This window comes from Copadichromis virginalis, linkage group LG7, assembly GCF_057382275.1.
Source record: "Copadichromis virginalis isolate Kocher_CV1m ecotype Utaka linkage group LG7, C_Virginalis_male_GT1.1, whole genome shotgun sequence".
NCBI classification, from domain to species: domain Eukaryota; kingdom Metazoa; phylum Chordata; class Actinopteri; order Cichliformes; family Cichlidae; genus Copadichromis; species Copadichromis virginalis.
The window spans coordinates 26997455-27024018 of record NC_140624.1 but is presented as its reverse complement, the minus strand read 5'-3'; the positions used below and the strand labels follow the sequence as shown (position 1 = coordinate 27024018).

At 40.2% G+C, this 26564-nt stretch overlaps 1 protein-coding gene across 3 annotated transcripts in view; it reads right to left on the bottom strand.

Moving 5' to 3' along the window:
- ripor1 (RHO family interacting cell polarization regulator 1) overlaps positions 1–26564 on the bottom strand; it is a 50865-nt gene that overhangs the window by 7695 nt on the left and 16606 nt on the right. For 2 of the 3 annotated variants that reach the window (XM_085462758.1, XM_085462757.1), the window contains exons 2-18: positions 20743–20866; positions 20277–20429; positions 20123–20201; positions 20013–20036; positions 19810–19863; positions 18876–19025; positions 18621–18684; positions 18394–18437; positions 13145–13270; positions 11950–12098; positions 11657–11774; positions 10226–10342; positions 9172–9276; positions 8648–8793; positions 7915–8536; positions 7383–7516; positions 1499–1619 (exon numbers count right to left, since the gene is read on the bottom strand). In XM_085462758.1, coding sequence (XP_085318884.1) covers positions 1499–1619; positions 7383–7516; positions 7915–8536; positions 8648–8793; positions 9172–9276; positions 10226–10342; positions 11657–11774; positions 11950–12098; positions 13145–13270; positions 18394–18437; positions 18621–18684; positions 18876–19025; positions 19810–19863; positions 20013–20036; positions 20123–20201; positions 20277–20429; positions 20743–20840 — 2304 coding nt within the window. In that variant the 5' untranslated portion in view covers positions 20841–20866. The remainder of the gene's footprint in view (positions 1–1498; positions 1620–7382; positions 7517–7914; positions 8537–8647; positions 8794–9171; positions 9277–10225; positions 10343–11656; positions 11775–11949; positions 12099–13144; positions 13271–18393; positions 18438–18620; positions 18685–18875; positions 19026–19809; positions 19864–20012; positions 20037–20122; positions 20202–20276; positions 20430–20742; positions 20867–26564) is intronic. The other variant, XM_085462759.1, reaches the window with a different exon arrangement.

The window sequence follows — 26564 nt, the reverse complement described above, 5'->3', positions numbered from 1 at the left end:
AACTTAAGGTATCGATGTGCCATGAGAATGTGAGGTAGCTACATATGAGTTTGGCTAATAACTAGAGATGGACTGATCCGATATTACGTATCGGTATCGGTCCGATACTGACCTAAATTACTGGATCGGATATCGGAGAAAAATAAAAAATGTAATCCGATCCATTAAATATCACGAAAGCACCTCACAAAACTTGCAACGCGCCTTAACTCGCCTCAGAACGTTAGCACGTCGGAGCAGTATGCATCACGTGATAGAGCGGCTGTGGCATGCGGGACCTGTCGGTGGTCTGGATAGCATGTGGAGCTTCGCTAGCAACCCGGCATTTCATCTCCGACAAAGTTATCCCCGAGAGAAGTAAAGCAAGTGTGTAAGTCCATCTCTGAATGTTTGTAAAGCATTCCTGCGTTAAGCTTAACAAGCGATATATGGAGCGACTGCCTCCTCTTGCTGCTACTTGAATCATGAAACTGCTTAACGATCAGCTGATCGGCTTTTCTGTCGCGAGTCCGTCTCTCTAGTTTGCTTTTGGCCCACTTTGCACCAGAAAGAGGAAACCAGTGGATAAACAACAGCAGCACGTTTAAGCTTGATAAGCTGTTGTTAGAATTTATTTAATATTACTTTCTACACCAGGATCTTTTTCTACGCAGCTGACGGCTGTAACTGTGCAGGGGCGGATCTAGCAAAGTTTAGCCAGGGGGGACGATAGGGCATGAACAGGGAAAAGGGGCACAAAGACACACTTTTCTTTATTCTCATTTAAAATGTCTAGCTTTTAATAAATAATTATCCGAATCTTACACCCAAAGTTTTAATTTGATGTAAAAGGAATAGAAGTCCATTACTGTATATAGTAACTGTTGAGTCTACGGTAATAAATATACCCTAGTAAGCTATAGTACTTTTTCCTTTGGGAAGGTACCATCTGTGCAGTCTGCAATTTTGTTGAAGAAAGATGTTGAATCTATTTAATATTTCTTGAAAAATAATTGATTTCTGTGCATTTTTTTTTTCACACTGCATCAAATTAAGGTTGATTACGTCGATTAAGCATCATGAGGTGGAGCGTGAGGGGTGGTTCCCTATTTTTTATTTATTTATTTTTGTTGTTGCTGGGAGTTGGAACCCTATTAGTTAGGTTGCTTAATATTTACGCTAAGTACTCTTTAAAATACCAGAATAGGGAGGATGGTGTAGGTTTAAGTTTATTAGATTGATCAGTATTGCTGAACTATGAAACATGTTTTTTGCATACAGGTATAACAGAATAGCTTTAGTGTAGTTGTTGTTTTAAACTTGAGTATGAACTTATACAAAATTCAGCAAGATATTTAAAAAAAAACAGTTTTGTTGATTAAAAAAAAACACTATATCGGATTCATATCGGTATCGGCAGATATCCAAATTTATGATATCGGTATCGGTATCGGACATAAAAAAGTGGTATCGTGCCATCTCTACTAATAACATGAGGATAGTGTTGCAGATCTCTTACCAACAACTGTGCATTGCAGTTCCTCAAATGGACCACCAGGCAGCAGTCTAGAGTGGTGCAGCCTGTGGTTAGCGGTACGTTGGAGGAGGAAGGGCTGTCCCAGCCTCTGTCCAGCAGAGACCTACACACACACACACACACACACACACACACACACAAACAAAACATCCAGTGTTACATAACATTTCCATTAACGCTGTTTTATCCATATAAAGTTCAATACGGTTTAAATGTAATTTAAATGTACTGTTCATGGAAAAAAAGGCTCTCAACATTAAAACCCAGAGAAGTTGATAATTTCCCAAGAAGAAGAATACTTTTTGATGAGTTTCAGTTCAGTAAGTGGTAAATGAATCTGACTGGCTGACAGTCAGAGCTATTCAGTACTGTTCCAGCCTCGTCTCTTGGGTACAGAAATTGCTCTTTTCTTAACCATTAAGATTCCATTCCATATTTTGTACAATACATCATGAACTCCATAAATAAAAAAATAAAAAAAACCCAAAAAAAAAAAACCACCCCAGTTTATATTGTTGTTTTAAACTCATTTTTGCCAGTGATTAATCCAACTGGTTGTGAGAAGTTCCACCAAGTTTGCTTTTTATTTTAGGATTGCAGATTAGCTTTATATTAAGCTCAGTTATATACAGGCACAACTGTGGGATAAGGCCATTCAGCTAATGACCTTTGGCAAAAATAATAAAATATGATTTTTAAGCATTATTTCAGTCAGGTTATGTGTTAGTTTGACCCTGCTTACAGCTGTACTACAGTGATCATACAGGGAGTGCAGAATTATTAGGCAAATGAGTATTTTGTCCACATCATCCTCTTCATGCATGTTGTCTTACTCCAAGCTGTATAGGCTCGAAAGCCTACTACCAATTAAGCATATTAGCTGATGTGCATCTCTGTAATGAGAAGGGGTGTGGTCTAATGACATCAACACCCTATATCAGGTGTGCATAATTATTAGGCAACGTCCTTTCCTTTGGCAAAATGGGTCAAAAGGAGGACTTGACAGGCTCAGAAAAGTCAAAAATAGTGAGATATCTTGCAGAGGGACGCAGCAGTCTCAAAATTGCAAAGCTTCTGAAGCGTGATCATCGAACAATCAAGCGTTTCATTCAAAATAGTCAACAGGGTCGCAAGAAGCGTGTGGAAAAACCAAGGCGCAAAATAACTGCCCATGAACTGAGAAAAGTCAAGCGTGCAGCTGCCAAGATGCCACTTGCCACCAGTTTGGCCATATTTCAGAGCTGCAACATCACTGGAGTGCCCAAAAGCACAAGGTGTGCAATACTCAGAGACATGGCCAAGGTAAGAAAGGCTGAAAGACGACCACCACTGAACAAGACACACAAGCTGAAACGTCAAGACTGGGCCAAGAAATATCTCAAGACTGATTTTTCTAAGGTTTTATGGACTGATGAAATGAGAGTGAGTCTTGATGGGCCAGATGGATGGGCCCGTGGCTGGATTGGTAAAGGGCAGAGAGCTCCAGTCCGATTCAGACCCCAGCAAGGTGGAGGTGGAGTACTGGTTTGGGCTGGTATCATCAAAGATGAGCTTGTGGGGCCTTTTCGGGTTGAGGATGGAGTCAAGCTCAACTTCCAGTCCTACTGCCAGTTTCTGGAAGACACCTTCTTCAAGCAGTGGTACAGGAAGAAGTCTGCATCCTTCAAGAAAAACATGATTTTCATGCAGGACAATGCTCCATCACACGCGTCCAAGTACTCCACAGCGTGGCTGGCAAGAAAGGGTATAAAAGAAGAAAAACTAATGACATGGCCTCCTTGTTCACCTGATCTGAACCCCATTGAGAACCTGTGGTCCATCATCAAATGTGAGATTTACAAGGAGGGAAAACAGTACACCTCTCTGAACAGTGTCTGGGAGGCTGTGGTTGCTGCTGCACGCAATGTTGATGGTGAACAGATCAAAACACTGACAGAATCCATGGATGGCAGGCTTTTGAGTGTCCTTGCAAAGAAAGGTGGCTATATTGGTCGCTGATTTGTTTTTGTTTTTGAATGTCAGAAATTTATATTTGTGAATGTGGAGATGTTATATTGGTGTCACTGGTAAAAATAAGGCAAGGCAAGTTTATTTGTATAGCACAATTCAACAACAAGGTGATTCAAAGTGCTTTACAGAGACATTAGAAACGAAAACAAATAAAAAGCATGATTTAAAATTGATTAAAACAAGCAAACAAACTCACAAACAAAACACTATATAAAATCAAAACAGATAAAATCAGAACAATAGATAAAATTAGTAGTTAAATGTAAGTTTTGAAATTTAAGCTTAAAAGTGTGGATTTGGTGTTTTATTCAAATGCAGCTGAGAACAGGTGAGTCTTCAACCTGGATTTAAATAAACCGAGTGTTTCAGCTGATCTGAGGCTTTCTGGGAGTTTGTTCCAGATATAAGGAGCATAAAAGCTGAATGCAGCTTCTCCGTGTCTGGTTCTGACTCTGGGAACTAATAAAAGACCAGATCCAGATGACCTGAGGGATCTGGAAGGTTCATACTGGGTCAGGAGGTCACTGATGTATTTTGGTCCTAAACCATTCAGAGCTTTATAGACCAGCATCAGAACTTTAAAGTCTATCCTCTGACGGACAGGCAGCCAGTGTAAGGACCTCAGAGCTGGACTGATGTGGTCCACTTTTTTGGTCTTAGTGAGGACTCGAGCAGCAGAGTTCTGAATGAGCTGTAGTTGTCTGACTGATTTTTTAGGTAGACCTGTAAAGATGCTGTTACAGTAATCAAGCCTACTAAAAATGAATGCATGGACTAGTTTTTCCAGGTCCTGTTGAGACATCAGATCTTTTATCCTTGAAATATTCTTGAGGTGATTGTTAGGTCTGGCTGTGTGCAGACAGGAATAGGACCCAAGGTGCAGACTCCGGAGACAGATGTGAACTCAAAACAACTTTAATGTTAAACTCAAATATAACATAACTGGAAAAATCAAAATAAACTTACACCGGAGGAATGACAGAACACACAGCTAAGAAAACGGTAGATCGCGACACAGACACTAAGAAACACAGGGCTTAAATACACAGAGGGAGCAATCAGGAAATGAGTAACAGGAGGGAAACACAGCTGGGGCAAATCAGAACTGACGAGACCAAAGAAGCGTAAACTGAACACACTGAGAAAAGACGGAGACCTTCAAAGTAAAACAGGAAACACATAACACAGACTGAACAAAGACACAGACTCACATGCAGGCACTACAAAGGGAACAGAGACGTGGGAACAGGGCAGACACAAACACTGACTGGATATAGGAACTTAAGATCAGTGTTGGTCAAGTTACTTGAAAAAAGTAATCAGTAACTAATTACTGATTACTCCCCCAAAAAAGTAATCCCGTTACTTTACTGATTACTTATTTTCAAAAGTAATTAATTACTTAGTTACTTAGTTACTTAGTTACTTTTTAAAAACACGATTTACAACCTGAAGAGGTGATAAAGCGATAGATCTTTCAGCCCAATTCTACTTTTTCTACATAATCCATCATACAAAATGTAATCAAATGGAAAAGTCTCTTTTTTTAACTTGTTTTATCAGTTTTAATCTTTTAACTTTATGCATCAAGCAAAACATTTAATTATATGCAACATTCTCTGACTTGAATAAATTAGTTTAACATTTAAACCTATTTTCTACACATTCCCGCACATAAAATAAAATATTTTTTGTGTTTTCACTCACTCTTTCAAACAGATGCAAGTAAAACACAGCAGAAAATAAATAAAGTCAAAGACTCAGCGGTCCTTTTGCTCTATTTTCACCTGTAAAGCAGGAGCAGGGTAGGCGGAGGGTTACCCTGGTGCAGGTGTGCTGCGGTCAGTTGAAGAATCCGCGCGAGTGTCTCTGTGAGTTTCCCATTACGTCGTAGCTACTCGGTGCTTGCTCGGAAGTTTAGGGGTTTTTTTCGCTGTAAAAAGAAGTTTTCTTCCCACGCACGATGGACGCTAATGTTTTTGTCACTTTTTATGGAATCAAACTCAAAGTAAGGTCAGTACTTCCACACTTTAAACGCTGCACGCTCACACTCTCTCCCGCACTCGATATATTATCCATTGTTGATCTGCACACAGCTGCTGTCACCAACGTCGCACTTGCTTACTTCACTGTCATGAGACATTCTCGCAAAAAAATTCACGGTTTTAGTAACGCAGTAACGCAGCGTTCCTACGGGAAAGTAACGGTAATCTAATTACCGATTTTGCAATAGTAATCCCTTACTTTACTCGTTACTTGAAAAAGTAATCAGATTACAGTAACGCGTTACAAGTAACGCGTTACTGCCCATCTCTGCTTAAGATACACATAGACGTGAACTAGACAAGGGGATGCAGGTGATAGGGGAGACAGAGCAACTAAAGAAGACAGAGACCTAAGCTATAAGACAGAACTCAAAGAAACCAGAAACTAGACAGTATAAATAATATCATAAACTCAAAAACCCTGGGTCAACGACCCAGGCATCCTAACAGTGATAGAAAGCTGATTTTCTTATTGTCTTAATGTGTTTTTCTAAGTTTAGGTCTGCATCCATCACTACACCCAAATTTCTCGCCTGGTTTGTGGTTTTTAGGTGTATAGATTGAAGTTCTCTGGTGACCTGTAATCGTTTTTCTTTGGCGCCAAAGACTATTACCTCAGTTTTGTTTTTGTTTAGCTGGAGAAAATTGTGGCACAGCCCGTCATTAATTTCCTCAATGCATTTACCAAGAGCCTGTACAGGGCCTTGGTCTCCTGGTGACATTGTGATATATATTTGTGTGTCATCTGCATAGCTGTGATAGTTTATTTTGTTGTTGTTTATAATCTGTGCCAGTGGGAGCATGTAAATGTTAAACAGAAGGGGTCCCAAGATGGAACCTTGGGGAACTCCACATGTGATACTGTCTGCTCAGATGTGAAGTTACCTATTGATAGAAAACAGGAAATATTTTGTAAGTATGTTTTGAACCAGTTTAGTACAGTTCCCGAAAGACCTGCCCAGTTCTCCAGTCGTTTAAGTAATATGTTGTGGTCAACTGTATCAAATGCTGCACTGAGATCCAGTAAAACTAAGACTGACATTTTTCCACTGTCTGTATTCAGACATATTGAACACTTTGGTCAGAGCGGTTTCAGTGCTGTGGTTCTGTCTAAAACCTGACTGGAAGGCATCATAGCAGTTATTCTGTGTTAAGAAGTAATTGAGCTGTTGAGAAACTGCTTTTTCAATGATCTTACTTAAAAATGGGAGATTTGAGATCGGCCTGTAGTTGTTCATTTGTGTCTTGTCAAGATTGTCCTTTTTCAGTATAAGTTTTATTACAGCAGTTTTTAGTGGTTCTGGAAACACACCTGATATTAAAGAAAAGTTGACGATAATTGATAATTAAATAATTGAAATGGGTATATATTTGCTTTTTGTTAAGTTGCCTAATAATTATGCACAGTAATAGTCACCTGCACACACAGATATCCCCCTAAAATAGCTAAAACTAAAAACAAACTAAAAACTACTTCCAAAAACATTCAGCTTTGATATTAATGAGTTTTTTGGGTTCATTGAGAACATGGTTGTTGTTCAATAATAAAATTATTCCTCAAAAATACAACTTGCCTAATAATTCTGCACTCCCTGTACAATGGCCCAGAGGACACCAACACACTGGAGTTTGTAGATGTTAAATGAAGTAGGCATATTTACAGTGTCTGGTATTACTGTGATTCAGGTTTAATGACCTTCAGATCATACTTTCTTTGCTTACTGATTAAGACTGTATGTCTCACTGTGTCATTACACTGAAGTGTGCAAAGGCTTGGATGGTTGGTTTTCAGTTCATTTGTCAGCACTGACCTGCCATGTCTACTCCTCTTATCACCATCCTCTTCTTCCTCCTCCCAGTCTGATCCATTCAGGAAGTCAAAGCTGCCAAGAGCTGTTTCCACTGTGAGGCTGACTACACTGGGTGACCGGCTGTGCCTCCCACCCTGCACTCACAAACAAAGCCATAGTCAGGCTGTACGCAGTCACTTCAGTTTTTTGTTTTTTCAGGAGTTCTTTGAATCATAGTCACATAATGTTGGAACAGCATGCAATCATTCAGCTCAAATGTATGCTGTCTGTAAAGACAAGGGAGGCATACCAGATACTGTAACCACTGAAACTTATATAGTAATTGCACAACTAATATTTGCAGTAATAATATTTCGATATTAATGGCACGGGAAAGCTGTGCTAACATTTATAAATACATACAATCATTGCCACTTAATGTTCAAAAAGGGAAAATTAAACTTGGGGATTTGTAAAAAGTACTTTTAGCTTAAGGCAGTTTTTTGTACTTTACTAACCTGTTTTCTTGTTTCTCACTATGCTTTACTCTCACCTTCAGTGTAACCTGCAGCAGTTTCAGCTCTTGTTCCAGTAGTTGTAGCTCAGAAAACGGTCCTCTATAATCATCTATAGAGGAAAGTACAGCTACCAAGGCATCCTCTAGTCCACTGTCCACTGGACCATCGTCCTTAGCAGACAGGCAGTTGGAACTTGAAGCTGGGATATCCTCCTCCACTGGCACCCGCAGAGCTAGATATGTCATATCCCCACTTTCTACAACATTGGAGTCTGCTCCTGCTCTCAGAGGGACCGATGTATCCACAGAGGTGGATGTATTGTGTTGCTTCCTGACTGGGTGGGGATCAGTGACATCAACAGCTGTGTCAGTGTCAGCAGAAGTGGGTGACTCAGGAGTTCTGCTGGCCACCTCCATTTCAATGTCATTGATTGAGATTCCAGAGACCAGAGACATCACGTCCCCCGATTCACTGACAGGCACCACAACCCCATCAGCACTGTTTTCACTAATGTGACTCAGAGAGCGTAAGTACAATGTAGAGTTACTGCTGGTAATTATCGGCACATCCACTGGTGCCATAGAGGAGTGTTTCCCCGCAGCTTCTTCCTCACCGTCAGGCTTTGTTATCACAGTGACTGTCCCCTTTTCCTCATGCCTGCAAAATAGTTCATATATCAGATGTTGATAGAGCTCACCACAGAATAAGAATGTTATTTCATCTTTGTTCTCATGTGCAAACAAAACATTAACATTTTTTTTAATCTACCTGTTGCTCTCCGCTGGTTGTTTTGGTAGGATGATACCTTCCTTTTGAGCTGAGGAAGGCCAGTTTCCGGAGCAAGAAGAAACATCAGGCTGAAGGAGGGAACTCCTTTGTCCAACTGGCTGGATGTCTGGTGTCACCACTACTGCCTGGAAAGAGAGACACGCTGAGTCACAGAGTTAAAGTAGTAAACACAGTAAAGTAAGCAAACCAGACCAGGATAAAGAGTAGACCGAGTGAGGACTGAGGCTCGTTAAAGAAACCAATTGTGCATGGTACCGGCGGCTCCTCAAGCTACTGAATCATGCAATGTACTTAGTTTTTACAAGACTGTACACATGCACATGATCTGCTGTACATACTATAAACATAATACATATCAAAGTTTATCTTGTATTCATAATACTTTTGTTACTGTGTAATGTTCAAACAGCTGTAGCCCCTCTGAATCTGAGGAAGAGAGATACAGATTGAATCTTTAATATTATCATGTCATAGATGAGAGTTCCATATCTGTTGTGTGTTACCTTTGGATGTGCAGGCAGCTGTGGGCTGGTTGAATCATCAGAAGATTCTGAAGAATTAGACCATGCTGGTCCATTCTCCAACTCTCCCTGTAGGCGGATCATGTTCTAAAAGAGATCAGCACATTTTAAAAGGCTTGACTGCAAAAAAAGGGGGGGAAATGGAGACCTTTTACAACAAGCTGGCAGGAAACTGAGCAGTCACTGCACCTGGTTGTACATTATTTGAGCAAAAGCGACACACTTCCTTTACTCACATATTTAAAGTGAAAAGTAAGGTGAAGGCAAGACATGAGTCAGCATGTTATCCCTTTAACCAAAGGTTCAGAGGTGACTGTATGGGAACTTTTTTCTATTTGCTTGCCATTTTTAATATCAGTATAGTACAACATCCTTAGCCTAGCTCTGTAACACTGTAGCATTTATTTATAAAGAGAATAACTTTGAGTTACGCAACTATCGTGTAATATTCAAGAAAATACTGGCCAGTGCTACCCCTCAGCCTCCTCGTAGATCCACCCTTCGTTTCAATTTCAAAATCCTATGTCACCTTGTCGTCTAACTTCTGACCTTGAGGTCAAGGACAATGAGATTCAAACTCATCTGAGATGAGTCTGCTTTTAGTAGATATATCTATGGTATCGATTTGAAAATATAAGGAGACTTCATTCTCGAGTTATTGCAAGATTTTCAGAAAAGATGACCTCTGATCTTTACCTGGCAGGGTGACAAATATACTGATGAGGTAAAAAGCTAAAGGCTTCAGTGCTTGTGTGAAATGGCTAGAAGGAGTTATAAGTCTAAAAGTCATCATCATAAACTGGCACTGATGATGGCTAACAGTAGTCAGCTCTGTTGGAGGGTGGGGGGTCTAAATATTATAATTAGAGAGCCATGGAGATGCATGAGGAAACCTTGCACACATCTGTCATGGCTCCATGAAGCCATAAGCACACAAATGGAGACTATGATTCTAGTGCTTACTCTACACCAAAGTATCAATATACCAGAAGGTCCTGTGTTTCTACTCCACGAGGTCTACTTCATCACGACTTACTGCAGTGGACTGCCTTGTTGGTGAGTTGTCACTACAGGAGCAGCTCTGGCTAAGAGTGCCTCTGAAGATGTCCAGCAGTGGCCAGTGCTGCCGCCGTGTCAGATTCCGAGGCAGAGACTGGACATCAAAGTGGCAGCAGGTGGAACAAAGGGCATTGGAGCAGTTAGATACTGAGGGCTGCTGGCTAAACTCTAATGTCCTTTAAAACTCTCAATGTTCTCATTTACAGATTCCTAATTTTAGTTGGTGGATTAAATCTATAGAATAGATTTAATCGGTTATTTATTTATTTATTTTTTTTAAAAAACATTGTGCTTTGTTTTTTTTTTTTTTAAAGCTGTGTTTGACTCCTCTCTCTCCTCCCCCTCTGGAAAAGGCTGTTTTTATCTGATTGGTGGAGGTGGAGAATCTCAGGAATTTAAAACCTAGTGGGTGTTTAATCACGTGCATCATCACATGAGCCAAGGTGTGGGGGGGGGAAATAAAAAAAGAAAAGAAAAAAGGCGTGGATCATGACCACCAGAGGTTTTGGGTGAAACCACTGTGAGACCTTGTCCCATGCTATCATGTGACCTATTAAGGTCATCAGACGTAAGACATGAGTGGGGTTTGAAGGACTGGGAAGGGATCTCAAAACTATGTTGTAGGTGACTGACAGTTGGTGTTGGACGCCAGCCCCTCATGGTTGTTCATAGTGGACACTGATAAAGATGCACACCTGAGTCTTATTGAGGTGGCTCTTCTATGCTGTGCCATGCTTCGAAAGGAGTGGCAATTTGGTTTCCTCAATGTAGAGGCCTGAGCACACCGATAAGTGTTCTTGCTTAGCATGTGTCTGGGAGTTTTTTCCTTATTCCTAAAGGTATTATCCTTTAGAATTTAGATGTTATGTTTATAGTTTTTGTCATTTTCCATTTCATCAATCCGTCTTTCTCCTGTTAGTGCTGCTTCCACATTTAGTTCTCTTTTCCTCCATTTTTCTGTCAGTGTTGTGTTCACATAGCTCATCACACACACATCTGTGTTTACAGACTGAATATTTCCCATTTTTCCCTGTGAGTTTGTTTTTTCAAACAAAGTGTCAAGCCTTCATTTACTTCCTGTTTAAAAATAATTTTCCTATTGGCTCTTCCTTGTTGGTTTTCTCTGAATGAATTTCTGCCTTGTTTGACTTCCTGTGTTTTGTTTTCTAGCACTTTACAGAGAGTAAAGCTTCCCTTTCAGCTATTTTCTGTTGTGAGTGGGCCTATTCCTCCTGCTAAAACCAACAGTCTTTGTTAGTTTTCCAACTATCTGTATATGAATGCCAAGATAATACACATTAATATATGGGTAGTAAGTACGAGCAATCAGCAACTTTACACAAATTGTTCTAGGGTTAGACTGAAGCCTTTCAAAGAACTAATAGTCTAAAGCGAATGCTAAACTCACACGTAAAGGTGGTGTGTCAGGTGGAGTCTGGTCAAAAATGGCTGAGATTCGCTTATTGATGCTTGGTGGTTTGTTGACAGTGCTTGCAACCGATCCCTGGTCATCTTTATCAAACGGACTGAGAGAGGTGAAAAGGAATAAAGGATGGGAAAGAGAGAAAAGATAAATTCAATAAACATCAAATAATATTTACATTATGCTCTGTTAATGATACCTTTAAATGAACAAACACTACAGCACTCATGAAGCTCAGTATGATTTCGTACACTCACAAGATGACTGACAAAACTTACTTCCAGGTCACCTCAAGGCTTAGCTTAATAGTCCCAAGGTCATTAATATCCACAGCAACCATCTGGGGCAGCGCAGCAAACAGATCCTTTGTTTCACAGGAAACACTTCCCACCACCACGTGATTGGCTAAGCTCTTTAGCTCTGTCACCTAGGAAACCAGCGAAATGTCTGATCATTATACCATCTTTTTTTTTGCCTTCAACAAGTCAGTTTCAATCATCCAGGCTGAAAATAGTACACTCAAGTTTGTCAAGGTGCTGATGTCATTGGGAAAAGATATTATTATTAATAACACAATAGGATCACACAGTGTCTTTTATGGCTGAGGGGTAAAAAACTCACACATTCACCAATAATAATGGACAATATGAAGTTCCAGAGGATATTAAAGTATTATTCTTTGATAACTGAATTCAAAAAGGTAAACTTTCATACATTGTATATTGAAATATTTCAAGCTTTTGGTGTTTACATTTTGATAACTATGACTTAAAGCTCATGAAAATTAAAGATCCAGTTTCTGAAATTAGTACATTTCATTTTGAAATGATCAAATGATGATAAAATAAAAAGACTTTCTGTTGGTTAAAAAGGCCGCTGCAACGATGTATATTAATGGATGATGTATATTAATTAATGACTAGAAGGAAAAGGAAACATTTGAAACATTTGGGACAGCTTTATAAAGAGTCAACTGAGGCTGGTGTCAGAGCATCAAGAGCCTCCACTCAATGTCTCTGGGAAAGTCAACTGCCCCCATGCCACAGAGCACAGATGCAGTAATGCTGACCCAATGAAGTATTGATTGTATGAATTAACATCTTTTCAGTACTTTCTGATTGGTCTTAGGAAATAATCTAAAAATTTTAGATGTTGCATTTTTGATATTCATTAACTACACTATGATTGGTCAAAATGTAAACAAAAAAAGCCAAAAATATTTTGCTTTACATGTAACAAATACAAGAAAGTAAACTTTATCACTTTATTAAGTGATTTTTTCAGTTTTGAAGAAAATGTTACACACACACACACACACACACACACACACACACACACACACAGAGCGCAGATTTTTTTTTTTTAGATGCATTATTTTTATGACTTTTTACATAAGATGAAGCAGTCAATGACCCAAACCAGAACTGAGTATCAATAAAATAACAAATTTAAAAAACACACTGAGTGACAGACCTTCACAGACAGGAACTCGTTGATGAGTGGCTGAAATACAATCTCTTCACTGTCCCACACTTGTTTAGCATTTATCTCTATTCGCCCCCGGAGCTTCCACCGCTGCCGACCATACTTCATAAAGATCTGAAACATACACATATGCAAAAACAAACAAACACAAACGCAGGGTTATACAAGTAGATGAATAATAAATTAATTTTAAAATCTGGAAAATCCAGTTGACTACTTCAAAATTATTGATAGTTTGAGCAGTTCATATAATCATGTGATGATTTTCATAAAGCTCAGATTAATCTGACAGGGTTGAAAAGAATTGACAACTCACATCTTAACTACATAGCTATAAATGTCAATGGCTAGAGCATGAATGTGCAAGTGATGAGGCCACTTTTACAAAAACAAAACAAAAAAAAAAACAAAAACACAAAAAAAACAAACAAAACCCACGACACAGTTAAAGAAATTTAATGTTAACAAAATACGATGAACACTAAAGTTAGAATTGTCACGTCACAACTGTATGCCTTCACCAACCAGACAACTTGCAGTGTATTTGGACTCTTAACCTTTTGAACGTAAAATTTTATTTTTCATCATTTGTACAAATTTTGACATTAAGTGCAACGAATTGTGGACAAGGAAAAAAAAATCCTCATTTTTAAGGTCACTGTAAGGCTTCACTAAAATATTCTAATCACTTGATTCGAACTAAATTTGAATAAATTCCCTCAGTGTGTTCCTCGGATATCATGATTACGAGAATGGGACAGACAGACTTGTGGGCAGTACAGAAAACAAAATGCCTTCAAACATTCACCACTGGTGAGAATTTTTCTCACTAGGTTAAGTTACTAAGTAAGTATCCCTCTAATTTCATAACTGATCATACACACAATCACACAGGACCTGCTGCCGTGTACACTTAGAGATAACTCCACAGGGAACAGCTGAAGCAGTGTTTTCACACAGGCACTGGACAAACCCTTCTCAAAACCGCGATAAATCTAAATGGTTTACTATTTATATAGCAATTTGCTGTATAAATACTAATATTGCTTAGTGAATACTTAACACACCTTTACAATACAAGGCACAATGACTCATTCATACAGCAGTTTTCATTCTGTCATTTGTGCACTCTATGCAGTCTATCATGCTGATGCACCAGAGGACATCGCCTGCCCAGCAGGGTGGCAACAATAAGTAGCGATTTTATTTTAAAAAGGACTAAAAAGCTTAGTAACGAGAAAAAAATGACTACATAGAACATGTGCTACAGACAAGTGTTAGTAACTGGCAATGAGTCTTTCGCATCACCATGGAGGAACTTTGACCCACTCTTCTTTGCAGAACAGTCTTGACTCAGCCACATTGGAGGGCTTCTGAGCATGAATGACCTGTTTAAGGGTCATGTCAAAGCATCTCAATCGGTCCAGACTTTAAGGCCATTTGGTTCAGCGCATGAACTGATAAGCCAGACATTCTCCTTCAGGATTTGTTATTAGAGAGCAGAATTTATAGTTCATCAATTACAGCAAGTAATTCAGGTCCTGAAGCAGCAAAGCAGCCCCAGACCCACCAGCATGTTTAACTGTTGGTATGGTGTTATTTTCATGAAAAGATGTGTTAGTTTTATGTCAAATGTAACAGAGTCAAACCATTTTGTCTCATCAGTCCACAGAATATTTTCCCACAAGTCAATCATTAAGTTGTGTTTTGGCAAATGAGCAAAGGAGCCTTTGTGTTCTTTTTGGTTAGCAGTAGTTTTCTCCTTGATTTCTCCCATTTTCTCCCAGTTTCTTTCTTACTGTTGAATCATGAACTCTGATCTTAACAGAGACAAGTGAGACCTGCAGTTTTTCAGATGTTTCCCTTGGTTCTTTTGTGACCTCCCGGATGAGTCATTAATGTGGTCTCGGATGCTCCTGGAACGGTTCACTAGTGTTCCAAGTTTTCCATGTGTGGTTAATTGGTCTCACTATGGTTACTAAAGCCTTTGGAAATGGCTTTGCAACCATTTCCAGACTTATAGATGTCAGTGATTTTGTTTCTCTGGTGTTTCTTTAGAATATGGCATGAGTTGTTGCTTTTTGAGATCTTCAGACCTGCTTCACTTTGTCAAACAGGTTATATTTAAGTGATTTCTTGATTTATCGGGTCTGGCAGCAGTAAGGCCTGGGTGTGGGGCTAGTGAAATTGAACTCCGCTTTGCAAATAATGTGGTTAATCACAGTTAATTCATGATTTAATGAGGGGGCTTTAACTTTTTCACACAGGGCAGGTAGACTTTGATTATTTCCTTTATTAAATGAAATGAACATTTAAAAACTCCATTTTGTATTATTTCAGATTACCTTTGTCTAACATTACATTTTATTTTTCAATTGTGTTTCTATGGATGGATGTGAATGGATAAATGAGGCATGTTGTATGGAAAGCTCTGAGAGCTCAGAAAAGTGCTTTGGAAGAACCTTTCCATTTATAATTTGAAACAATTAGTGTGAAGAGTCACAAATATGAGAGAAAAAAAAGGGGGGGGGCGCAAATACTTTTTCAAAGCACTGTATGCTGGTTGGGCTCTAATCATTACATCATGATGAAGGAGAAGGACGGCACAAGCAGAAGAAAAACCACAGGTGGAAGATAGCGACTAGTGTAGCTGCTACAACAGCATTGCCCCTTGATAGGAAAGTTGATACTCTGAGGTGGATGACCAGTTGTCCATTTTCTTCTGCTTATCCGGGGCCTGTCAGGGGGCAGCAGCATAAGCAGAGAAACCACGGCCACCTCCTTCAGCTGAAAGAAATCTTCCAGGGTCACCTGGGTCTTCCCCGGGGCCTCTTCCCAGTGGGACATGCCTGGAACACCTCACCCAGGAGGCCTCCTTGTCAGATGGCCGAACCACCTTAACTGGCTCCTTTTGATGTGGAGGAGTAGCAGCTCTACTCTGAGCCCCTCCTGGATGGCCGAACTCCCATCTCTAAAGCAGAGGCCAGCCACCCTTCAGAGAAAGCCAATTTCTGCCGCCTGAAGAAGCCGATCCTGTTCTTTCAGTCGCTGCCCAAAGTTCGTCACGATGGATGAGGAGGGTAAAAACGTAGATCGACCGGTGAGGGCATCACTTTTGCACTCAGCTCTCTCTTCACCACAACAGACTGGTACAGCGATCGCATGACTGCATCCACAGAACCAATCCGCCTGTTGATCTCAACCCTGCCCTCACTCTGAACAAAACCCGAGATACTTCCCTAAGTGAAGCAGTAACTCGTCCCTGACCAGGAGTGGGCACTTCACCCTTTTCCGGCTGAGGACCATGGGCTCAGATTTGGAGGTGCTGGTTCTCATTTCCACTGCTTCACACTCGGCTGTGAATCGCTCCAGTGTGATGATGAAGCCAACAGAGCCACATCATCTGCGAAAAGCAGAGATGAGATTCTAAGGCTACGTTCACATTGCAGGCGAAAGCGCACCAAATCCGACTTTTCTGACCCTATGCGACCCATATCCAATCATAGTATGACAGTTTGAATGTGCACAAATGTGATATTTTCAATCTGAACTAGGTCACTGACGTATGTGGTACTGAATCGGATACATATCTGATGTTTCAGAAAGCGACTGCTGTTTGAACGGTCATGTCGCATTAAATCCGACTTTTACATCACTGACACAAGAGAGACGCCAATTATCAGTGCCGGAGAAGCGCCCGAGAAGACATTGTGAACGCTTCCTGGCCATCCAGTGAAACTGTTGGGAAGACAATGCTGGAGGAATGTGAACATTTTATTTGTACTGTATAATCTGCAGATTCTGACAGAAATCTGCAGCTATCCTTTGAAGCGCCGCTCCTCTCTAAAACAGCAATAAGGATAATCATTAGGTCATATGTAAATAACAAAATAACTTTATAACAAAATTGGGAAACGTAAAGTTCGAAACAAGTCTTTATATTAATGGCCATCAGTCAAACAGTACTGTTGGGTCTGGGTCTAAACAGAGTGCGTTGTGTGTGATGTCTTCTTTTGCACATGTGGGCCACTTTGAGGAGTCACACTAGAGCACGTTTGCTGTCACATTTTATTTGTAGTGTGAACAACCAGACCGAAAAAATAAGTAAAAAATAATAATAAATTTAAAAATAAATAAATAAATTTAAAAATAAATAAATAATAATAATAATCGGATTTGATAAAAAAAAATAAATAAATAAATAAATAAATAAATGAAAAAAAAAAATCAGAATTGAGCATTAAGACCTGCAGTGTGAACGTAGCCTGAGATCGCTCCAGTAGAAGCCTTCCGGCACTTGGCTATGCCTAGAAATTCTGTCCAGAAAAATTCTGCACAGAATTGGTGACAAAGGGCAGCCCTGGCAGAGTCCAACGCTCACCGTGAATGAGTCCAACATATATCTGGCTATGTGTGATCCCCAATAGTTTAAGCACACCCTCCGGTCCCCCTTCTTAAAGATGGGAACCACCACCCTGGTCTGCCAATCCAGAGGTACTGGCCTTGATCTCGATGCAACATTGGAGAAGCATGTCAACCAAGAGAGCCCTACAACATCCAGAGCTTTCATGAACTTAGTGCAAACCTAATCCACCCCCAGGGGCCCTTCCACCAAGGAGTTGTTTAACTAAATCAGTGACCTCACCCAAAGTGATGGATGAATCATCCTTGTCGTCCCCAGACTCTGCTTCCTCTATGGAAGACATGAGCAGGTTTAAGAAGGTCCTCGAACTATTCCTTCCACCTCCCGACAATATCCTTGTGGTCAGCAGTGCTCCACCCAAGTGGCGCACTGCATTCCCCACCTGAGTCACCCGACAGTTTGCCAAAATCTCTTCAACTCTCTTCTGGATGACCAATGGTAGATAATAGATTCATAAAATGTAATACAAACGATGCCTTGCGCTTTTCAGAACAAGGGAGGAAATCGTGTCCTATTTAGCAAAATGCATAAAAGAGCAACATCCAGATCTGTTCAAAGAATTCAAAGGGAGTGTGTTTCAATTCAACATCCAAATTATCACCTTCTTATATCTTAATGCTGATTTTTCAGGTGACAACATACTATCAGAATTTTGGTACTGAAAGATACAGTCATTGATTCTGGTGTCGTCACAAGCTAATACCACAGCCTAAATATCTGGTAACATGACATCCATATTCTTAGTGTTTTAATCATATTTATTGTTGCCATGAATTCAGAGTGAAAAATGGAGGGTTTGGCGGGTGAGACAAACCTCATATTGGTCACCAGCACACAATCTAGCAAATCCTGCCAGACCTAAAAGAAAGAACAAGTGGAAACAGACTTAGCATTTTGTCAAACTGCGAAACCACCCCAAAACATTGCAATTAATTAAGGGTCATATCAGAAGGGACACACACATAACGTATGTCATATTGAGTTTCTACCTCTATTTAAGATTTTGTGTAGTCATATCACCACATGATCTCTACTTCTTACCCTTCATCTTTATGTGGAACTTCCCCAGCTGGTTCTCAAAGTCATTCTCCAACACACACATGTTCTAAAGAGAATAAAAAGATTGAGACCTTCAGGCAGTCTTTTCTGTACAGTCTTACTTACAGCGCTACTCCCTATTACTACTTGCTCGTGCAATGGCTCCTTTCTTCTACAAGAATTAGACATTTAGCAATTTTCTTAGTTTAACCTAAAACGATTTTCCACTGCATGCCTTTGTACTTTTTTTTTTTTTACCTCTGTGTACTCCTTGTATCCTTTACTGGCTTCTGCTAAACTCTCCTTGGCCTCCTTACTTCCTGAGGAAGCGGTGTACGCTTTCACCATCTTGTTGGCTCCATCCCTGAGTCTCCTCTGCATGCAGTAGGACTCATAAAACTCCTCAATCTGAGAGTAGAGAGGAAAAGCTCACAGCAACTTCACTTGAGAGTAGAATTTAAGACAAAGCCAGTCTTGTTCTAGACAGTAAGGTTGTCCAGCAGTGACAGGAAGCTGTGTGCTTAAACACCACAGCTTAATACAAGCTCTGTGTAGTAACTACAGCAAAATAAATAAATGTTTCACGTTGAGTTGGTAAAAATGTACTAACATTGCAGCTGGTCATTTTAGTCCACTTTATATTATTTTGAATGAAGCACCGGTGAAGGTGAAGCATCATTAAAAACCAAACCTCATCATCCAACTAGTAATCCAGACAGTGGCCACTAGAAAGTGCGTTACCACCACCACAGTCTTTTGCTTGTGCACAATGACACGTATACAAGCAAAAGACTGTATCCCAAAAGCAGTCACAGTGCTCTACTTGTTCTACATTTTGGCACGTACAGCCTTAGTTCAAAATTGTTTCAATTCATTTTTCATGTCAAATTCCAAAAAAAAAAAAAAAGAAAAGTACTCTATAATAACAAAGTAATAATATATTGATGTATGTATACTGATCACTAGTTTGTTACAATATCAATTATACACTAATGAACAATGCGAATTTAAAAATGACAAATGCAGGATCATAACGGAAACACAGCCACGACAGCTGTAGAAAATATGTTCTATCAAACTGTTTTTCAGCATCTGTTCATCCTGTGCACAAAGAGCAATGTAATTAGCAAGTCATACAAAAAGTCATCTCACAACTATACTCTTACATGTCAGGAAATGACGCTGGTCTTACCTTGCTGAGGTGAAACTCCAGTTTTCTAATGTACCTCTCAGTCACCTTTACTTGCTGATTAAAGGAAATTAGAAAGTCACATTTATTCTTTGCATTTGTTCCATTTATAACTAAGCTTTCACAGGATTTTAAAACAAGAATGGTAATATTAAAATTGACTTATTTCTAATATGTGCTTGTCTGAAGGATTCAAAGAAGCTCACCTTGTCCAGCTCATACAGGAAACCCTGCAAGGCAGAAAATATCAAGTCATCAGCAACTGAAACTATATCACTTTATCTATTCTTATGCTGGGCCAAAAGTAACAACATACCAGTCTAGAGTTCCTCTTTGATTCTTTTATCTGTCTGGTAAGTGTGTCCAAGTCCATCTGATGAACCTGCAGGTAAGACCTGAGAACACAGACACACACACTCATAATCTCTCTCTCTCTCTCTCTGAAATGCATTTGTTGAGTGTATACTCACTGAAGGCCTTTCTTCAGTGCTTCATACACTTCATCCAGTCGCTCTGGTTGAGGAACCTTCGGTGGGGGGTTGGCCTTGATCGACATAGTAAACAATCTGCTTGCTCTGCTGGGCTTCCTGCTGAGACCAGGAGTGCTGAACACCACAAGGTTCCTGCAGCACCACAAACACCAAGTCATTATTAGAAGTCCTGACCTAAAGTTATGAGATCGCCATAACATCCCTCAAGACCAGACCTGGGCGTTGTACAGCTCACGGCTCATATACAAACACTGATGATCAATCAAATTGATGACTGAAACCTTAGCATGTCACAGACCATCAATATATCACATTAAAGAGACACTTGTCCTTATGACAAGTTATTACACATAAGTACAAGATAGTACGTAAACAAGCCGTTTTACACTAGAAAAAAAACACATGGTTAGGAGGGATTTGCGTGTGTATGTATGCATGTGTATACCGGTAAGGTTTGTCGTGGGTATTGACTCCAGTAAAGCTCTGGCTCCTAGTGATGGATCTGGAGGTAAGGCGTCTGACTGGGCGAATGGACAGAGACATCGTCGACAGAGTTCGGGACGGAGTCCCTGTTTAGAGCAGAGGAAGAAAAGCACACTGCTGACAACACAGCACAACTAAACTGCTACTTTTAAAAATGAAAACCAAAGCAAACAGTGAGTTCAAACCACCAAAATTGTTGCAATTGTTGATCAAATCAAGAACAGGAAAACATTTTGTCCAAATGTGTGCTCTTTGCTTTCTGCAGTGGCCATCTAAGATGTGCTGACTGAAAACATGTTTAATATAAACTTGCATCAATCAACCCAGATGAGCAACAAGATTCAAAGGTCTCGACTCAGCCCAGCAATAGGCCCACAACATAAGGTCTAGATCAAGTTGGAATCTTCATCTGTGACACTACCACAACTAGGATTCCCAACCCAGGAAGTCAGAGCAGCCCCACCAACCCAAGGTTAACAAGCAAGATGTAGGAATGTAAACTGCAGGCATCTAAACTGAATCTAAACTGTAGGAAAAGTGTAAAACATAAACTTTGCTGCCACTGTTGTGTATTTGCACCCTACTAAATAAGTCACAAACAGAACACTGACCAGGCTGCAGCAGTGTTTTTAAATACAAACTACAAACACAAAGTATTGTGTTGCAGTTATGATTTTACTTCTTTCATTTTATCTAATGTGCTGATTTTTATTTTTAATTTAATGTAATTAATGATTTTTCGTTTGTCATGTCAAGTGTATAGCACTTTGTTTTCAGCTGGGAGTTGTCTGAAAGTCCTATATAAATAAATTGCTTGCTTGTGTTGGTAGTGAAGCATGAATGGTTCTGCCTTCCTAAAAGGCAAAACAAACCCAATTGTTTAGGCTTTTCTGACTTTACCATTGGAATGCCATGAAATGACAATTTTTCAGTGTGGGTAAAAGTTAACAGAAATGCAATTAAAGTTTTTTGTATCTTTGTGTATTTTGTGCTGTGGGAACAAATAAATCTTAAATCTTGTAAAGGTTTCTATCCAACTTCCTTCTTATCTTTCGGTGAATCCATTTTGTTGCTACAACATTTGAACTGATATTTGAAGTCTGTGCTGTGTTACTGAGGCTACAGTCAGCTGATAAATTTTTCAGCAGAGTTTTTCCTAGTGTGGCCTATGCAGTGTCCTGCATCCTGTTTCTTTAAACAGCTGAAAGGCCTTCGCAAGGCAAGTACCAACCCCCCTCCTTCCACATCACAGGAAATGTCACAATCCAACAGGAAGTCAGATGGAACTCCTTCTCTTGACAGGAAATTTAACAAAGGAAGACATGTCCAAAGGGCACAATCTTGTGGCTGGGGAGAAAAGGTCAATTTTAACTACATCACTGAGACTGAAAAGAATACCTTAATGATCTAATGGTCTCCAATTTTCATATTATCATTTCCTGTAAACATGAACATATTTTTTCTGGTTAAAAAGAACATTGTCAAGACGATTTTTATACACTCACATAGAGGGGAGAGAGAGAGAGATTATGTTGACTTAACCTAGTTTTAAGTACTGACAAAAACATGAGTGCTGAGGGGGAGTGAGAGATAAAGGCATAGACAAACTGAGCCTGTCAGAAGTTCACAGCACACCAACAGACCAAGTGGAAAAGCTCAGTGATACCATTTCCATCACATTCAGACATTTGCTTCTTTTTGTCTGATAAGTAATAACATTACGCTTTGACAGCAGTGAAAAGTCTACATTACACAGTAAATACAGTGGGGCAAAAAAGTATTTAGTCAGCCACCGATTGTGCAAGTTCCCCCACCTAAAATGATGACAGAGGTCAGTAATTTGCACCAGAGGTACACTTCAACTGTGAGAGACAGAATGTGAAAAAAAATCCATGAATCCACATGGTAGGATTTGTAAAGAATTTATTCGTAAATCAGGGTGGAAAATAAGTATTTGGTCACCTCAAACAAGGAAAATCTCTGGCTCTCACAGACCTGTAACGTCTTCTGTAAGAAGCTTTTCTGTCCCCCACTCGTTACCTGTATGAATGGCACCTGTTTGAACTCATCATCTGTATAAAAGACACCTGTCCACAGCCTCAAACAGTCAGACTCCAAACTCTGCCATGGCCAAGACCAAAGAGCTTTCGAAGGACACCAGGAAAAGTATTGTAGACCTGCACCAGACTGGGAAGAGTGAATCTACAATAGGCAAGCAGCTTGGTGTGGAAAAAAATCAACTGTGGGAGCAATCATCAGAAAATGGAAGACATACAAGACCACTGATAATCTCCCTCGATCTGGGGCTCCACGCAAGATCTCATCCCGTGGGGTCAAAATGATCATGGGAACGGTGAGCAAAGATCCCAGAACCACACGGGGGGACCTGGTGAATGACCTGCAGAGAGCTGGGACCAAAGTAACAAAGGTCACCATCAGTAACACACTACAACGGCAGGGAATCAAATCCCGCAGTGCCAGACGTGTTCCGCTGCTGAAGCCAGTGCATGTCCAGGCCCGTCTGAAGTTTGCCAGAGAGCACATGGATGATACAGCAGAGGATTGGGAGAATGTCATGTGGTCAGATGAAACCAAAGTAGAACTTTTTGGTATAAACTCAACTCGTCGTGTTTGGAGGAAGAAGAATACTGAGTTGCATCCCAAGAACACCATACCTACTGTGAAGCATGGGGGTGGAAACATCATGCTATGGGGCTGTTTTTCTGCCAAGGGGACAGGACGACTGATCCGTGTTAAGGACAGAATGAATGGGGCCATGTATCGTGAGATTTTGAGCCAAAACCTCCTTCCATCAGTGAGAACTTTGAAGATGAAACGAGGCTGGGTCTTCCAACATGACAATGATCCAAAACACACCGCCCGGGCAACAAAGGAGTGGCTCCGTAAGAAGCATTTGAAAGTCCTGGAGTGGCCTAGCCAGTCTCCAGACCTCAACCCCATAGAAGATCTGTGGCGGGAGTTGAAAGTCCGTGTTGCTCGGCGACAGCCCCAAAACATCACTGCTCTCGAGAAGATCTGCATGGAGGAATGGGCCAAAATACCAGCTACTGTGTGTGCAAACCTGGTAAAGACCTATAGTAAACGTTTGACCTCTGTTATTGCCAACAAAGGTTATGTTACAAAGTATTGAGTTGTATTTTTGTTATTGACCAAATACTTATTTTCCACCCTGATTTACGAATAAATTCTTTACAAATCCTACCATGTGGATTCATGGATTTTTTTTTCACATTCTGTCTCTCACAGTTGAAGTGTACCTCTGGTGCAAATTACTGACCTCTGTCATCATTTTAGGTGGGGGAACTTGCACAATCGGTGGCTGACTAAATACTTTTTTGCCCCACTGTATCTGAATGCTCTGTATGGTTACAGTGCTCTGTAAGGAGTCAGTGAAACATTGTTAGATTACATGTGTATTTATCCAATGGGAATCTCCTTTAAAATGTAATGAGGTTCTGCTGTCCATGTCCCTTTCTGGAAAAGTGCTGGGCCTTTCATGCTGTTTACACACACACACGCATGCACGCGCAAAGGCACATACACTTTCAGTATGTGAGTACATCATGTAATGCTAACTAAAAGTCAGCTGAGCAGTAAAAGCAGGATAACTGGACCTGGTTAATGGTTTAATAACCCCTCTATGTTTTTCCAGCATATCTTGGGACCCCACTACACTGAGGTGGCACAGTAGTGCACTGGTTAGCAACCCTGTGATGGACTGGCCTCAGTCTAGGTTGCACCCTGCATTCAGCCTTATGACAGCTGGGACAGGTTAAAGAGGTTTCATTTTGTTTGTGCAGCACTCTCACACACATTGTTCTAATTTGCATGCGCATCAGACTGAGAACCAAAATAAGTGAAACAACCACAGGTTAACAACAGCCTAGTTGAGTGAATGTTACCAACATGTACATAGTATATGCACTAAAAGGGACTGAATCCTTATTCAAGCACTAGATCATTTTTACTTGATTTAAAAAGCTATGCAGATTGAATCAGCGTCAAGACATGAATCTAAAGAAACAGTGTGCTCTTTCCACATCATCTCATCATATTTACATTGTTGACATTTGGGAATGACTTTATATTTTAAATCTAAAAATGTCTGGAATGAAAACTCAAAGTCCTGAGAACCACAGACTCTGTGCATTTATATGCATATGAGCTATTACTATATAAACAAATGGTACACCAATAAATTCAAATAGAAAAACCAACCTTGATGGTGTTCCAAGTCAGATTTCAGGTTCAAACAAGTCAATGGTAATCTGCACATTTCTCGCTGTCACATCCTATCTTGTCCAATAAGTAATCTCTAGCTTTATTATGATACTGAGACAAGCAAATCACTGCAGTAAATCATCAGCTTTAGTTGAACTACTAACTCATTCAGACATTGGCCAGATCCAGCTAACAAACAGGGTGTCTTTCACACTGTGTTTGTTCCCTACATGATCCAAACAGTGGTGCAGTCCTGGCCAATGATAACAAAAGATTCCAGTCACACCATCTCCTCTGACATTCATGGTTTCAAATCTACACTAGCGCTATGGCCCTGTGCCTCAAACTCGATTACCACAGAGGCGAATGGAAGGCTGTCACACCACACCTATTGTCTGATGCCGTCTGACCTCTCCCTCCCAGACCATTCTAGAAAAATGCCCCCCCCCCCCCCACACACACACACACACCCCCACACACACCTACACCTAAGTGGGCACTATTATTCACTGCTTGGAGATTCCAAGCTAAACCAAAACTGGGACTTATCTAAACCTGAGCTTTTTATTATGTAGAGATAAAAACAAAAAAAAATTCTGATAGTGAAAGCATGTACACAGAGTGAGTAATATCTGGACCAGTCCCCAATCCTGCTACATAATGGTGAGTCATAATTTGAGATTATATTGAAAATGCATGCTCTGCCATTAGAACGCAAAGTAAAACCAAATGCAAATCAAATGTTCACCAAGTCAGTGTCTGACCACATGATTGTATGTGCCAATCACTGCTCTTCCCCGTACCATGCAGCTTTAGGTTTACGGGACTAGTCTGGACGTGTAACACCATGTTAAAGGACAGATACAGAAAACAATTCAGATGTCTGGTACAGCCGAAGGTGAACAACTTGTCTGCCATAGAGGATCAGCCAACAAAACCATTTTTGACACTTAAAAATAAAAATGAGTAATCATAAAAAGTAATCATGATTTCAATCCTGTTCAAAATAATCATAATTATTTTGGCCATAATCATACAGTCCCAGTGTAGTGATCTTTATTTCGAGCATGATATATCAGACTGGTACAACATTCGCATCACTGTCAATGTCAGTGACCAGCTCCTCTCTCCCCTTACTCTTAAACAAAACCCCCAATACTTGGATTCCTCCACCTGGGGCACCAGTTCCCAAACTGGAATAGGAAATCCACCTTTTTCTGAGTGACAACTGGCTTCGCACGTTGAGGTGCTTCTAGTCCACGAAACACATGTAGTGATTACATGTGTTTTAATAAGTTGCCCATCTATTAAACGTGATCTAAGGAAGGAATGGTGGTGAACCAGCAACTGGGTCATGGGTGATCAAGGCTTACTGACGCACATCAGCAGCAAAGAATGGTCCGATTCAATGGACGAGCTAGCGTCGCTCATACTGCAGCAAAAGGGGACCAAAACAATAATATCAGGATCACCTGCCTAATAAGCTTGATAGATGTTATTTTCACAGTATTTAGGATACTTAAGCAATGCTGTGTTTAAAAT